The following is a 16,666-nucleotide window of genomic DNA, read 5'->3' on the forward strand; positions in this document are numbered from 1 at the left end:
CACATAAAACTTGGGGCAAGGCAACGAGGAACTTATGCATCAAAATTTAAAATTATGACCAAACTTCGGTTAATTTTAAAGAGAAGCGATTTAAAAAGTGATAGTATATCCATATTTATCGTTTCCAGCCAATAAATCAAACGTTGCTCAAAATTGTCTATTCTCACTCTCAACATCAGTCCAGCACAGAAGGAAAAATACATCACGCAAGATGACTAGAATACAAATTACAAAGAAATCAAAGTTATACATGTAATTGCTAAAAGAACCTGTAGCCGTTGTCGGAGGAAGAAGGCTTTAGGTAAAAGTGTCAAATCTGTATGGTGACTAGATTACAATGGACTAACTTGAGAAATTTCATTCAAAAAGAGACACTTGAACACATTGTTGAAGAAATCAGAACCTTTGGCAACACCTCCTTCTCCAACTACGATATCCATGTCATATTTGCAAGCACGCGTACAATCAGGGCAGTAAGTTACCTGCAAAAGAAAATACAAGTTATACATGTAATTCAATAATTCGTATAGGGAAATACATCCTAAACAAATAATGCTGCATTAGACAAATAGCAATTAATAGACTGGCATCCTAAAATCAAGGAGTTCAGGTAAAATATAAAACTTGTTGATACTGAAAGGAGCATCAAATGAGAACCACTGTTTCAGTTACCAACCTCTAATAACTTAGGTTGGAAAGAGCTGTCTAACATGACATCTACACCGTAAATTGCCCTTGATGTTGGACTATGCATCTCAGGATGTGCAACCGCAGCTGCCTCAAACACTGAACGAATCATGCTCCTTACTCTGGTATGTATATTCAACCACTTAACTGCAAGAGCCAAGAGATACAAGGACATGAATTTGTAACAAAAATTCATTTAAAATGTATAATATGCTCTGGAAGCCTCCAAAAGTTCATCTTTAGAATTGGCATAAAATAGGTGGTAGTCCCAATTACCTTGATGTTCTTCCTCAAATTCCCTCACAAAATCCTTAATATTCTTTTGATTTATTCTTCCTCTATAATTCTGAGATCCATGCATTGATTGAATACATTAAAACTTGATAAGAAAAAGGAAAGCACTCAAATATTGAATATTTCAATCAAACATACCATAACAGTGAAATGAGTTTCGTACTCAAAAAGACTACTTTTGTCCAAAGAATATTGGTTGTTGGCTATCCTTACCTGAAAAAAAAAATAAACATAAAACTTACTGCCATTAGAATTTATCTTTTAAGGGCATAGGAATAAATAAAGAAAGAAGAATCAGTATACCCAGAAACAATCTGACAGGAATATCTCCAAAGGGTGCATGCTCCGAACCAGTACTACGTAACGGAGATCAAACTTTTTCCCTTGGAACAAAGCAGGGTGTTCAATATACTTCTGGCATATTTTTGGACCAGTTTCCATGAGTCGGATTATGGCCGATAAATTATCAGTTACAGTAGTATCAATTGTTCGGGCCATGTTCCAAGGTTTTAAGATCCAAAGGTTGTCTAGTCCTTCTCTTTTGCGTACATTATAGTCACCAATAAGTTGACCCAAATGAGTTTCAAGATTATAAGTAGGCTGCAACCATTGAGGAGATCCGTGTGCCTGTAGCAAGGAAAACCACCCCAACCCCGAAATGATTCATTATTTAAAAAGCCTCGAAGGGGAAAAGAGAGACTAACACTTCAATTTATTTTTAAGTGACTTGAAAAACAGAATCAAATAGCCGCGTGCTAGGATGAACAAGTATAATATAATGCATATTTCTGTGAGGGTGTGAGGGCATTTCAATAGAAATGGATAATAGAAACATGACAGACATTTAGGATAATCTCATCTACATCAGTATACAATGGTAACTTAACTATAACATCACCTTCTGAATTGTTTCTGCTAAATGATGTTTCATGACAAGACAAGCCTCAAAAGGAAATTGATTAATGTACTGTTGATCTGTTATTCCTGTGGCCTTCTTCAATTCCTCATCTACTTGCACACATGTCCATATTATATCTGCATCTTTTGGGTCCTTTACTGTAGCCAAACACATTCAAAACGAGAGGGAAAATGTCAGAATATGTCCAAGTTTAAAAGTGGAGACAACTATAAAATCAAAACCAAGGGAATTTTATGACCAACATATGATGGCAATTCTACTCAGAAAGAGAAAAGGTTTGAACCAAAGAAGGAAAAATCAATTTAATCTCTTCACTTGAAGATTGACATATATTCAAAGTGTTCCAAGCTACAAGATAGTTTAACTGTTAACTATGAATTGATGAAAGAACAAACATAAAAGAGTTCTATCATGCTGTTAGGAGCAGACACAAGTAGGAGAGCTTACATCAGTTAAATCAAGGAACCCTGTTAGCCAAGCACCGTCTGTTAGGATATAGACTGTTAGATAATTAGAGTAGTTGAGTTAGCAAGTAAAATTGATAAGTTTGTAAGGTGGTTGTTCAGAGTAATTATTTTGATTATTCTTAGAAAGTCTTTGAATAGCCTTCAATGGGAGAGGGGAAATATAGCTTTGAGTAATTAAATTGTGACTAGAGAAAGCCCTAGTGAAAGGAGAGTGCTCCTTTGGGGGAACCTTAGTGCAGTGCAGGGTTATCATCTTCATTGTATACCTTATGTATCTGCTCTGTCAATCCTAGTATCTCATTCAATTGATAGCAACAAAATATTCAAAGAGTTCTTTTTATCTCAATTTTGTTGATCAATCTTTATTCTAGTTAAAACCATGATCTTGTTTCTTCAATTGTGTCCAGTTTTGGGTAATTTCTTTCCATTCCATATACCAAAAGAAAATTGATTAGTTGATTAGTTGACTAATTAGTTTTGTCTTGGACTTGGGACTGGGAGATACCAGCTCAAATACATAGGGAAGACATCATTATGTGTCCTCCTGCTCTTCTTGACTTGGATAACACTTGATACAGAGTGGAGTTAGTGGAGGATATATAATAAAATTTCCTAATACTCTTTAGTTTGCTTCCATATTTTGAATCAGTACTGAGCATTGAAGCTCCCAAGAAACGGGGAACAGTGCGTGGACTGATCAAAAAGTAAATTAAAAAAGTTTTGCAGAGGACATTTGCAAGCTTATGGAAGCATTCAAGGAGGAACAGATAAGGATTGCAGATTTTTAAGGAGTTTGGGTGGATGATCCATTCTGAACAGGAGTTCAACGCACAGAAAATGATGGTTATTGAAGTACTGGAAGAACATTTCTACTTCCTACAATGGTACAAGTGATTGAGGGTTAGCAATCCTAAGGAGACCTGGGAAAGCTTCTTAGAAAGGTGGTACACCAGCAGTTCCAACCCAATTATAATAAGGACCCTTCAATTTGTGTTTCCATCATATGGGACTGAAACATTTGGATGACGAAACTAAAGTTTAAAGGTTGAAGATCAAGAACCAATGCCATTGTGGTTAAGTAAAACAACAGAAGTACACATGAAAACCGTGTTAGAAACAAATGTTGAAATAGTTTAAGGAGGATATGCAATATAATTTAAGTCATTACTCATCAGATGCATGCAGTCCACTTACTGATTGAAAAATCAGGATGCGTCAAGTACTCCTCCACCTGAGGTATATCTGTGTAAACCCGTAATAGACGTCCATCATGCGGACGGATACTTTTACTCTCAGAAGACTGCACGGTGGTTGGTAATAAACTTGTGGATCGCAATGTCTGATTGTGCTTCTCATACTCCTGAAAGTAGTAAATTAATTAGTTTCAAACTTTCCTAATACTTTTGTATGATGTATTTTTATCATAATCTATCATTGTAATAGAAGAAATACTTGGATAAAATAGTTCTCTGGCGTATGGAACCAGGCAGTAAGTCTGGCAGAGCGTTGTTTATCTTCTCCAATACCAAGAAGAAAGTCACGAGTGCATTCATCACCTTTCCAAACATTCTGTGTCGGCCATAGAATAGAATAGCTGGGAAAAGTGGGAGTTATTACTTGTAAAGTGACTAATTTTGAATTATCACAAATCCGGAGGTAATGCAACAACATACATGATTCATTAAAAGGAAGCAGGAAAAAGTTTCACACTTACATGTCACTAACATACTAACATGAGCTACACAAATATATAAGTTATTTATGAAAGAGCTGAGCATGCATGAACTGAGGAGCAAAACTTATAATTAAAAAATGATCAAGAAAAATATTACAAATTATGCAAGCTCAATCATATAGTAAAGCAGAAAGTATCTTAGATCACGAAAATGTGACTTCAACATCATAGCACAAATTTCAAAATAAAAATATAGAAGAAAACCTCACGGCCGATGCTAGATTACCCTCCGGCATAAAAAGAAAGGGTGCCACTCTAAAATTTGGCTCATCACTGTGCCGCAAAGCAGAACCGAATTCATCCATCACATACCTAAAATATTCAAAACAATATGATGTTAGTTTGTATATTGTTGGGAAATTACAAGTTGATCATGTGTTTCATATAATGTATCGAACCCAAAAATTTGAATGGCCCAACATTGACCAATTGATTCAAGTGGCATCACAACAATAAATTACAAATCAGACAACCTTGATGAAATTTTGTGTAATTAAACAACACATGCAAAAACTCATAACTTAAAAGCATACACTGATCAAAAGAAACCTAGTGCTGCCTTAGAACCAAGAAAGTAAAAACAAGTAAATGTATTTCATACCATACAGATGTTTCGTCTAACTTTTCTTCATCAGCAAGTCTGTATGTCATTAAATATTGCCACATTGCACTTATAATACGGTCATGAATAGGCTCGTCAGGGGTCCATTCAGGGAGGCGAGGAAGAAGCACTGAATCAATAACATGCTTTCCAGATTCCAATATTTTGGATGTACTAATACCATTTAGTTCAGAAATGTTTGGAAGAGATTCTAGAATTTCAACAGCACTTCCTCCAAGAGGACCAGGAATATCAACCTAAAAATTTGCTCAAATTCCCAAAGGCCAAAACACTGGTTACCAGAGAATGGACATAAAAATTAAATAAATAACAGACAATTTGAGGCTAGAAAAATTGTGATAATATAAATCAAAGTACCTCCAATGAACGTAAGCAAGGGAATCCCCTCAGCAGACCTAACAAGTTGGCAACTGAGTTTTGCTCCAATGGATTTCCACGAATGTTCAAATACGAAAGGGATGGCAAACAAATGGGTGAAAATTCCTGACAAAATGGGGGAATCATCAAATATTTAGATAAAACATGCAGATATGGTATTGGAAATAATAATTTGTTAATGTTGTATGTTAACAAAAATTCATTGACTGTGATCTGTTTACCATTATGCATCTCTTGAGCATAGACACAAGGAGAAAGTCATAATTACCAGAATTTTGAACTCCAGCAATCAAAATGTATTCCAGTAAAATAATATGTTTGAGTATATCAATACTTTTAAAACATGAGTTAAATAGATAGAAAATAAGCATAACAAAAGGTTCAACCTTGTCGATCAAATTGTGAATGTTTCTATCTGAAAGGTCAAGATTAGATACACTCAGCAGTGGACTGTCAGCTTGATCAGCATTTGCTGGGCTATCCTTTCCATATATCTCTGCACAAAAGCCCAACGCCCACTCCCCAAAATTGCTTGTGAAAGTTGAATTATAAATCTCCAGTTCTGGTAATTCCTTAAGAATAATATCTGCAAGCTCACCATCACTAAAGGTAAAGTAATTTAGTTCTCTTTAACAAAAGGACTTGCAAAAAAGGGATACATTGTTTAAGACATTTTCAAAATATGAGAAAACGTACCGATTTTTAAGAACCGGATTATTGTTCAGCCAGAGTCCTTTGAGATGTTTAAATTTGATAACTTCCTTAACAATCAGGTCAGCTCTTGTAAGCTTGTTTCCATATAGGCTAAGCGCAACTAAATCCTACAACAAAGAAAATCGAGGATAGTGCATAATTATTCAATTTATTACAAACAACAAATAACACAAACCAAATCTTCAGTATGATCAAATATAATAATGCCTGCCAGCCATCTTGCTACTCGAACATTTCTAAGTTTAGTAAGCACAATTTCTTTTCTTTTTTTCGGGTACAATACAAAACATGATTTCTATTTGCTCATGTCACAATATCAAGATAATAGAACCTATATAAACTTTATAATATATGGTTCAGTTCATTAACCATTTAAATAGTTCAAATTTTGTTTCTTTCAGCACAATTCAGTTTGGATATATGGTTCAGTTACGGTTACAAACCGGAAATCTAGCAGGCAAGTCCAGTGAGAGAAGTGTATCATCATCAATATCGAGACCGTCAAGCTCCAACCATCTCAATGTACCATCACCTTTCTCTTTCGCCTCTCGAACCTCACTCTCAACTACTTCCACAACATCAACCTTGTCTCTCGAAGCTTCATCACCAACGTCATCCACCTCAGTTTCACCATCTAAATTTCTGTCAATATCTACACACATCAAAGAACTCATCCTCTCTGCTAATCCCGGAACTTCACGCAGCTAAAATGAACAAATGAACAACAAACAAATTAACAAAGTAAATACCAAAATGAAACCCTAGAAAGATGAATTTAGAGTTGGAAGAAGAATGTGAAGAAGGTGAGGACCTGTTTGTAAGCGTCGGGGAGTCTGAAAGTCCAAGCGTGATCAATGAGGAAGACATTGGAGTCTTTGGCCATGGAATCCGAAGTTAAAACGAGGCGTCTCTGGCGGTTTTCTTCGCATGGCTCGATCTGGAAGTGTTCGCCGCCGTCAAATGTCTCAGTGGAGAGTTTCTGGAAGAGGCGGCGGTGAAGTGGCTCCGGCAAGCCTGAGGCGGCGAGTAAAATTGCATGAACTTTAGCGAAGTCTTCGAAGGTTTTGATTCTCTGAGGGGTTGCTATGGCTACCATTTTACTGCAAGTTTTGCGAGCTTTGCTTTGTTTTTGTTTTCAGTGTCTGCAATGCAATGTAGTGTGACGCTGTGCTGGTTGTGAAATGAAGTGAAGCTCGGTGGAGTGGCGTAAACTAGTTGGGCCGGGCCTTTTTTGATTGGGGAGATTTAATCCTGACACTCCTACCTTGACTTGGCACCCCACAATTTTGGCAATTTCTCCTTGGATGACCTCAACGCGCCCGTTAGAGAGCAAGTATTTCATACATAAATATAAAGTAATAAGGTGGTACCCATCTGATTAAAAGTTAGTTGCTCTATAATAATATTATAAAAAAAGAGGTGTTTATAACCAGATAACTGACATTGATCTCTTTGGTTTGTTCTCCCACTCTAAAGGTGGTTTCAGTATTATGTAACCTTTCACTTGTATTTGATCCCTAAAGAACCCAAATAGTGATCCATTAAAATCTTTTAGGTGATTTGTGTCAAGGAGGAGACTCTGAAATGCACTCCAGTAAAGGATATCTACATAGATCCCTTGATCTAATATAACTCTTCTGATTTCCCAATCATCGCACCTCACGATGATGATCATGAGATCCTCGTTATGGGGGTGGATACTTGTTGTATACCTCTCTTAAAAAGTGATCTTGATCTCTAGCGTCTTAGTTTGGCCTTCCTTTAAATCCTCGAGGAAACCCTTTATATTCAATATCCAACAGACATACCTTTTTTCGGCGGAACTGGTCTCCTCGCCCCCGATAAATCCTCATGCAATTGTATTAAGCGTATGGAGCATGATCTTGTTGCCCTCTTCCTTAGATGACTCCTTTCTATTTTGGGTCTAGGGCTTCTTGTATCCTCCCGTCCATGGGAGTTAGACCAGTTTGACCCTTATGAGGAGTTGCCTTTTACACACTTCTTAAGGTGTCCTTCCTGGATATTTCGCTTGATCTCCTTTTTGAGTTAGTAGCAGTCTTATGTGTGGTGTTCTTTAAATTTTTTAAACTTGTACCATTTGTTAAGATTAGGTCCCGTAATATCTACTTTCAGGGCAAGAGGAGCATGGATATCATGCAAGTGGAGAGTCTGCTACCAGATTTGTTCACGACGAGTGTTCAATGCAGTGAAGCTCTCTACACCGATTCCCCCTCGCTCTAACATAGCCTTGTCCCTGATGGGCGGGCGTAGTTACTCTCTTGTGAGTGTTGTGATCCTTCGACGCTAGTTATCCACTTTTTTACATCTCAAACCTTCTTCTCACTGTTGCCTATTTGCCCTTTATGTAGCATTTTGTTCTTGTGACCACCTTTGCTAAAGAAGATGTTGGCCTTGGAGAGAAAGACTCGTTGAAGTGCCATGTTATAAGACCATTATGAATCGCCGCCACACACATTTATTGGTTCAGGTGGATGACTCTTATGGAGACTTCATTAAAACGGGCAAGGTAGTCCCTCAACGACTCTAAGTAGCTTTGTTGAATGTTAAATAGGTTGGTGATGGACATATTCTCGTGTCCACTGGCTGCAAACTGGTGCACGAGTTTCTTCACCAGCTCTTGGTAGTTGGTGATGGAAGCTCGGAGTAGGTCCATTTACAATCACAAAGTTGCATCCCTAGAAGTGCTAGACAACAACTTGTACTTCTAGGGATCAACTTTGGTGAGTCTTGAAGTGGTTATGGCAATGAAAGGTGTGGCACATATTAGTTTTATTGGGGCCCCACGGTAGACGCCATTGTACTTATCAAATAGTACAGAATGTGTGTCACTCCTATGGTGAGAGGGGTGGCTAGAGGACTTAGTAAGTTCTGGTGGTTCATGGATTGCTCGACGTGGTGAGAAACCCTGTTCGGTGGTGTTTTAAGCTATGAAGAGATATAACTCGCGTGAGGTGAGAAACTCTATATTCTTAGTGAAGTTCTTTGTGAAATGGTCCTTTGAAATGACTGCATTTTGCAAAACAATAATATGGAGAAGTGTTCAAAGTGTTCAAGTTGGTCTAGCTTGCTAAAATTGTATGAAGGTGTAGAAAAGACACATGTTGGACACGATGTCCTAGCATGCTGCTACGACATCTGAGTTTTGCGCATCAGAACTTGGGTGTTGCGTTTTGGAAGATTCTTTGATCAAAGATTGGATTAAATTTTATTATTATTAAGTTAACAATATGATTATATGATTTGTTGAACAACTGTGAATATCAATTCAAATTTAAATAGATTTACATTTGAATTTGTAACAAACCAAATCATATCTTTTTGTTGGAGATATTCAAGGAACAAACCAATGTCCAACTGAGTCTACATTATTTATGGACGAAATCAAATCAAATATCCATGAAGAAAATCCTAAAAAAATTGCTATATAAGGATCACATAACCTGCTTAGAAACTCAATTATTCAAGCAGTCACATTGAAGATTTTTAAAGTGCTAGGTTTTGTGTCTTGTATTCTAGGCTAATGCCTTAATAGGATTAGTGTAGAGTCTATATGTGCACCTCTATGTTTTAGTAACTTGGCATAAAAGGTTTGTCTAGTTGAGTTGTAAAATTCAACATCATTCATATTGTTGATTGAAGTTGATCACTAGGGTTTAGTGGTTATAATCTCCTATCAAGGGTTGTGTGATAGGGAAAGAAAGTGAGTAGTTTCTCATATTTAGGAGGAGGCTCTAAATAGAAAGTCATTTGATATTGTTAGAAAGAGACATTGAACAACATGGGCTTATTATTGATTGTAAGTCTAAATGTACTAAACTACTAATAATGAATTTCCTTTCTTTGGGTTGTGGACTCAACACTCCAGATGTAACACCCCTTTTTACCCCATAAAATAATAAGCATATAATCAGAGAATAAACATGCATATAACTCAAAAGGGCGTCACATCGACGTTTTCAAAAAACTAAAAAAAAAACTTTTAAAACCGACAGCATTTATCCATAAAATACAATACACCTGGTCATTTCAAATAACACCTGACATACAATCATAATTCATCCAGAATATGCATTAACAGCGGAAAGTAATACTCATGTGTTTCATATAAATGATACATGTCCCATACCATGATCATAATATTTGGCTTAAAGCCTCTCAACAACAAGTAACCAATTAAACAAGTTCACAAGTTATAACAAAATACATAAACAAATAGAACATGAGTTCAACATCTAAACTACCCAGTGTTACATGACCCGAGCATTGACTCGCTACTTAATTACCAAGAAAATAAGAAGAAACTCCGACTAGATCACATGCCAGCTACTAATCGTCAAGCCTGCATGTCGCCAAACGAGGGCAACATTAAAACAGAAGGGTGAGAATACGAACCATTATGAAGAAAGTATAATAAGATACAATGGTTAAATCAACAATTATAGGAAGACATTACACCTTGCCTAACCATGTAAATTAATACTAATCAATATAATCACATACTTTAAACGTACAACAAGTATAAGCGTAGAATATCTCAATACTATATTCTCAATTATGCACATAGCCATAATTATCACATATTCCCGCATTTAACCAATTACGTATTCAAACGTCACCCATTCTCCATTGTCAATTAATACAAATATCACCACAACACCAAGTGTACATAATCAATTACCAAATCCATACACAACATTATGACATCAATGAACATAATCAATTGTTCACTCGTACACTTATCACAAAACATAATGCACATAATCAATTATCACAATCATGCACATATCACGACAACATAATGCACATAATCAACTATCATATAACTCTAATGTGACTCAATGAAACAAGTGACACTATGCATGTGGTACCAATGTGAAATTCTAAGTTTCACCGGCCTCCGATTCATATCTCTAGAATCTAAGCCACACTTCCGATCCGGACAATCCCAAAGTCCACCAATTGTAAACATATAGTTTACGGCTTCCGATTCACTCTAGAATCCAATCCCGCTTGTGTTTCAAAGCAAATTCACCTGCGTTTCAAGGCACACTATGATATGAATGTATGTACAATATCACAAATATATGCAATTAAGATTATCTCTACCATCTTAACATTCCGCATCTCACAATAATTCAACTCGATGAATTATCCACCAATTGTACACAACATTCACAACACATACATATCATTCACATATAAAAGGCCGATTAATCAATTACGATTCACAAAATCCAATTAACACTAGTATCCATACTATCTCATGTCAATTCACATTTACCACATCTATATGAATATACACATTATCAAAACAAATCATTGGCATAGCAATATATTATTCTCAACATAAATATTCAAGCCAAAATACAAATTCGGTCAAATTCTCAAAATACCGTAATTTACCGATAAACCGAATAATTAATTCAAGTCCAAGTATATTCAAATCAAATCGGCTCAATTCAATTAATACAACTATTAATCATCCATTAATAGCACCTACTGACAACAAAACTATTTTTATTGAAAAGAATGTCACGCTAGCTTTCTAACGCTTCCAACGGTACTCAAAACGGATTCACGGTTTGAAAGTTATGAATTTGTAAAGTTTTAACCAGAATATAAACATCGACATCATAAACTGACAACTCTAAACATGTTAGAGTTACACAAAATAATTAAAAGTATGATTCTTAATAACTCAAAACAACTCTCAAAACTCTATTAACAACTCTAACAACTCTATTGACAACTCTATCGATAACTCTAATAACTCTATTGACAACTCTATTGGAATAGAAACTAAATAATTAACCAAATAAATCGATATTTATCTCTAACTCAAAACTCTTAAAAATATTATTCTAATGATATTAAATTATTATTATTATTATTATTATTATTATTATAAAATAGGGATAAATAACCTTCACCCCCCTGCCATATAGGCGAGTTTTGAGTTTGCCCCCTATTAATTTTTTTTTAAAGGATGCCCCCTTATAAAACCCAGATTACAAACTCACTAACCCCTACACTCATGTGACGCTGAGTTGGCTAGGTATTATCCCTGTTGGCATTTAATTATTTGCTGACATGGAAATGATTTGTTTATCTTGTTGGTAATTGGAAAATTAGGTTTCAGATTCATTCCCAAAATTGTGCTCTCCATTGTTCATCGTTGTTCTACTTCATCTACTTCATCTGTCCTGTTCTTCCTCAACCAGTCATCGTCCCAGCTGCTAGGAGTATGTCGTCTAGGAAATCGATTGGAAGCAGCACAAGCAATACATTTTCGGGTCCCCCCAGATGCGGCTGTGACCTAGCTATGAAGATGTGGGTTTCGTCGACAACTAGAAACCTAAATCGCAAGTTCTGGAAGTGTCGCAATGCTAGGGTAAGTTTGAGTTTGAATTTCTAGCATTGTTGAACATGTTTCTTTCTTCTCTCCAATGTTTATAATCAGTAGGTTTTGGGTTGTTTATACCTGTTTCCTTTGTCTTTATGCAGAATGAGAATAGCTGCGAATTGTTTATATGGGATGATGAATATGGAGACTCACAAAAACGGAATGGTAATATTCAATGGGACTGTAAAATCTGTGCCAAAACGGAAAAGGAGTTACAAACAGTTTTGAAGAAATTATCGAAGGCCAAGTTGAAGGTTGAAGAAGAGAGGAAGACTTCTGTTAAGCTGAAGATTGCTCTTGTTTTATCTTGGGTGTTGTTTGCATTTATGTACAACTTAATGTAATGGTCAAATTTATCTTAGGTTGAAGTTTTATGTAACTGTCAAACAATTGATGTATGAGATTAGCTACAATGTTATGAATGAAATTGTTGATTTATGTTCATTCCAAATTGGTTGAATAATTTGATGACTCTTGTTAAGCTGTTAAGCTGTTTGATTTAGTGCACCAAAAGTGTGCAATTGTCATTACATAATATTGTACCAAAAGGTAGATCCTGTCATTACAAACCAAAGCACCAAAAGTGTGCAATTCAAAACAAAGCACCAAAAGTGTGCAATTCAAAACAAGAGTACCAAAATAGTGAACCAAAATAACAAGTTACAAATAACATTCTTCTTCTTAGCCTAAAGAGCATAAATAGACTAGAGATCATTGACAGACTTCTTCTTAGCCTTCTTAGCAACCTTTCTTGCACCTTGAGCTTCATTGCAATCTTCTTCTTCACTTAAAGTTATTGGTTGATCCTCTGCACCTCGACCAATGATTGGTTTTTTAAACCAGAAAAGTTTGATCCTCTCACTTTGCCTCTTTCTCTTTGGGATGGATTCCTGCTTGACTTTCTGTTTGCCCTTGCTGATTTTGCTTGGTACACTTTTGGCAGAGCTTGTTTGGACATCTTGACTGATGTCTGGTATACTTGCAAGCATCTCATCAGTGATGTCTCCAAATACATCAGCAGTAGAGGCAGTCTGTGTTGCAAGTTCAGATTCACTTAGGACATCATCAAGGGCACCTGTTTCAGCTGCACTTACACCAGGTTCAGAATGACTTGGGGCAGTCTGTGTTGCAAATTCAGTTTGACTTGGGACATCATCAAGGGTACCTGTTTCAGCTGCACTTATACCAGATTTTGCCTCAGTTTGACTTGGTCCATCAACAGGGGCACTTGTTTCACCTGCACTTACACCAGACCTAAGCTTCTTCTGCTACAATACAAACAATAAGCTACAATAAGCATCAGAATTATAAGCATACAAATCACAGTAAACATTAGGATGACCATTACCTTTCTCTTCAGAGCATTAGGATGTTGTTCCTTGCTCTTGCATGATTTCACATTGTGCCCAACCTTATCACATTTAGTGCATCTATATGCTACACCAGGCAATCTTCTTCTAGCCCCTTCCTCACCTGTTTCTCTAATCCTCAGTTTCCTAGGTCTGCCTGGACCTTTCTTGTAGTTGGGGGGTAAAAGATCCTCAGTCTCAACCTCAGGCCACATTTCCTGACCATTGATAGGGCTCACAGCAAAACCATAACATAAGGCATATTTATCCCTAGAGTAGCATTCATCTACAAACAGTTCTGGATTTTGTTGTCTAAAGCTTAGTGCTGCAACTGCATGCCTACATGGTATGCCCACTAACTCCCAGAAGTTACAAGTACAGGACTTTCTAGTAATATCTACAATAAACTGTTGTTTGTTGTAGGAGTGTGTGACTTGAAATTTTTCATCCATGGCCCAAGTAGGTAACCAATGCCCACTCATAGCCACTTCAGTGTCCAATCTTTTCCTAGGTATTGGCATGATAGTGTGTGGCCATTTCTCAAGTTTCAATGCAGAGTTACTACACCTATTCATCAAGTATTTTCTAATCCATTCACACATGGTTAGAATGGGTTTGTCTCTAGCTACTAAGATGGTTGCATTGAAAGACTCAGCAATGTTATTCATTAGTACATCACACTTAGAGTAAAAACTAAAAGCATGCTTACACCAACTATTTGTAGGCACTCCCATTAACCATGCCCAAGCCTTTGGATCTACTCCCTTAAGTTCATTCATCTTTTGCTGCCATCCTTGTTGGTAAGTAGCCTTGGCTGCTCCCATCATGATGTCTCTAATCAATGCACCTCCTCCAAACTTCTTCTTGAAGTTTGCATAAAGATGCCTTAAACAAAGTCTATGCTCAATTCTTTCTGACATCTCCTCGAAAACAGCTACCAAACCCTGTCAACCAAAGTGTATGCTCAGTTACTTTACAAAACTACAAAATATTACAAAGTTAAAGATTTATAAAGTTCATACTAACCTTTTGCTGATCTGAAATGAACACATATCTTTTATCCACACCAACATCTTCCATTAGCAACTGAAGGAACCATTTCCAGCTTTCCTTTGTTTCTGTTTCCACAACACCAAAAGCCAGTGGAAAATACTGGTCATTGGGGTCTCTGCCTACAGCTATCAGCAATTGCCCTCCATATTTGGTCTTCAAATGACACCCATCCACCCCAACAAATGGTCTGCAACCATTTATGAATCCTCTTTTACACCCATCAAAACAAAAATAAAATGAACCAAACCTTGGCTGAATGGTTGGGATTGGTCTATCAATGTTAATCTTCACTGTGTTCCCAGCATTTACTCTTTGAAGCTCAGCAGCATACCTCCATAAGTTAGCATATTGGTTGTCTGAATCTCCCTCAATTATCTTCTTAGCAATCAACTTTGCTTTCCAGGCCCTTCCAATAGTTATACCCACTGAGTGATTTTGCCTCATATCTTGGATTATATCAGAGATCCTAACTGTGTTTGTTGTTTGCATTTTCCTCACTACATACTTGGCCACCCACCTAGAATTTGCAGATCTATTTTCTAAAACCCTAGCACATGTATGTGTGTCATTTATAGTCTTTATGGCAAAAGTTTCTTTCTGGCCCACTCTAGAGCAAAGCATGGAAAACCCACAATTAGCCTTACACACTACCCTAACCCTGTACCCCTCATTCTTCACAAATTTTATTTCCCTCCCATTTAAAACAGTCCACTCACGAATTGCCTCCCTAAAGTCATCAAGGGTATTAAATTGCATACCCCACTTGAATTTAAAGTCCTTATTAAATTGCTCTTTTCTAAACTTTTCAAACTTAGGCCCTTTTTCATCCTCAGAATTATCTGGATCTGAGCTATCTAACTCCTCACTAACATAATCCTCATCTTCCAATTTCTTCTTTTTGGGACAAGGTGACAACCCATCCATTGTTGGGCCCTCCCTAATTGGTATAGTAACATCAGGTCCATCCAAGCCAAAACCATCTACAAGAGCAGTAGTCCTTTCATCCTCACTATCATTCAATCCTTCAACAGCTTCTTCATCACTGACATCTTCATTCAATTCAGTAACCTCATTCACACATATAGGTCTCCCATTAGATGTTACCTCACTTACATCATGTTGAACAAACATAACCCCATCCACTTGCTCACCAACAGCATAAGCAGCCAAATCATATGCATCATCGTCACTCTTGATTTGAAAAAAATCTTTATCAATAGCATATATTCTAGTCCACAACATGTACGACCCATCTAAGTATCCCCACCCATTAACCAGATTACCAATTTTACTCAGATTCCACGTTTCCATTTCTTGCTTATAAACTGTTGTCGAAGAACCACCCCTGTATACGACTTCACCATCACCCATTCTTACAAACTCTCCCCCATGGTGGAATACAACGTTAAAAAGTGACAAATTCTGAAATAAAATGCGATACTATTAAATATTATTTCAGTGACTCTAATCAATATTCAGATTAACGATATTTTGAAACTAACCTGACTGTGTACCGCATCGTCGCCGCCGTTCTCAGCCGCCGTATTCACTTTCGTCTCCTGCGAAGTCTTCGTCTTCTTCTGCGAAGTCTTCGTCTTCTTCTGCGAAGTCTTCTTCTTCTTTTGCATTGCCTTCGTCTTCTTCTGCATTGCCTTCGTCTTCTTCTGCATTGTCTTGGTCGTCGTCTTCAACAAACCGGAACCCTAAGCGCCGTCGTCCCCAAATTGTGTTCTTGCAAGAAATAGTAACCCTAACATTCACGGGGGGGAATCTGAAAAGTTTATTGAAAAGTTTGAAATGTGTATGACCTGGCAACAAAGATAAACAAATCATTTCCATGTCAGCAAATAATTAAATGCCAACAGGGATAATACCTAGCCAACTCAGCGTCACATGAGTGTAGGGGTTAGTGAGTTTGTAATCTGGGTTTTATAAGGGGGCATCCTTTAAAAAAAATTTAATAGGGGGCAAACTTAAAACTCGCCTATATGGCAGGGGGTGAAGGTTATTTATCCCTATAAAAT

General features: G+C 36.9%; 1 protein-coding gene across 1 annotated transcript; it reads right to left on the bottom strand.

The window, feature by feature from the left end:
* Positions 1–72: 72 nt before the first annotated feature.
* LOC131636925 (uncharacterized) lies at positions 73–7,029 on the bottom strand. The gene is made up of 15 exons (XM_058907506.1): positions 6,628–7,029; positions 6,260–6,520; positions 5,799–5,923; positions 5,489–5,705; positions 5,082–5,207; positions 4,704–4,960; positions 4,307–4,414; positions 3,820–3,961; positions 3,562–3,727; positions 1,880–2,037; positions 1,285–1,608; positions 1,120–1,194; positions 964–1,033; positions 677–834; positions 73–482 (listed from the first exon to the last, which is right to left on the bottom strand). The coding sequence occupies exons 1-15, from the start codon at positions 6,910–6,912 to the stop codon at positions 333–335; spliced, it is 2,622 nt and encodes an 873-aa protein (XP_058763489.1). The 5' UTR covers positions 6,913–7,029; the 3' UTR covers positions 73–332.
* Positions 7,030–16,666: the final 9,637 nt, after the last annotated feature.

Source organism: Vicia villosa, unplaced genomic scaffold (assembly GCF_029867415.1).
Source record: "Vicia villosa cultivar HV-30 ecotype Madison, WI unplaced genomic scaffold, Vvil1.0 ctg.001862F_1_1, whole genome shotgun sequence".
Taxonomy (NCBI): domain Eukaryota; kingdom Viridiplantae; phylum Streptophyta; class Magnoliopsida; order Fabales; family Fabaceae; genus Vicia; species Vicia villosa.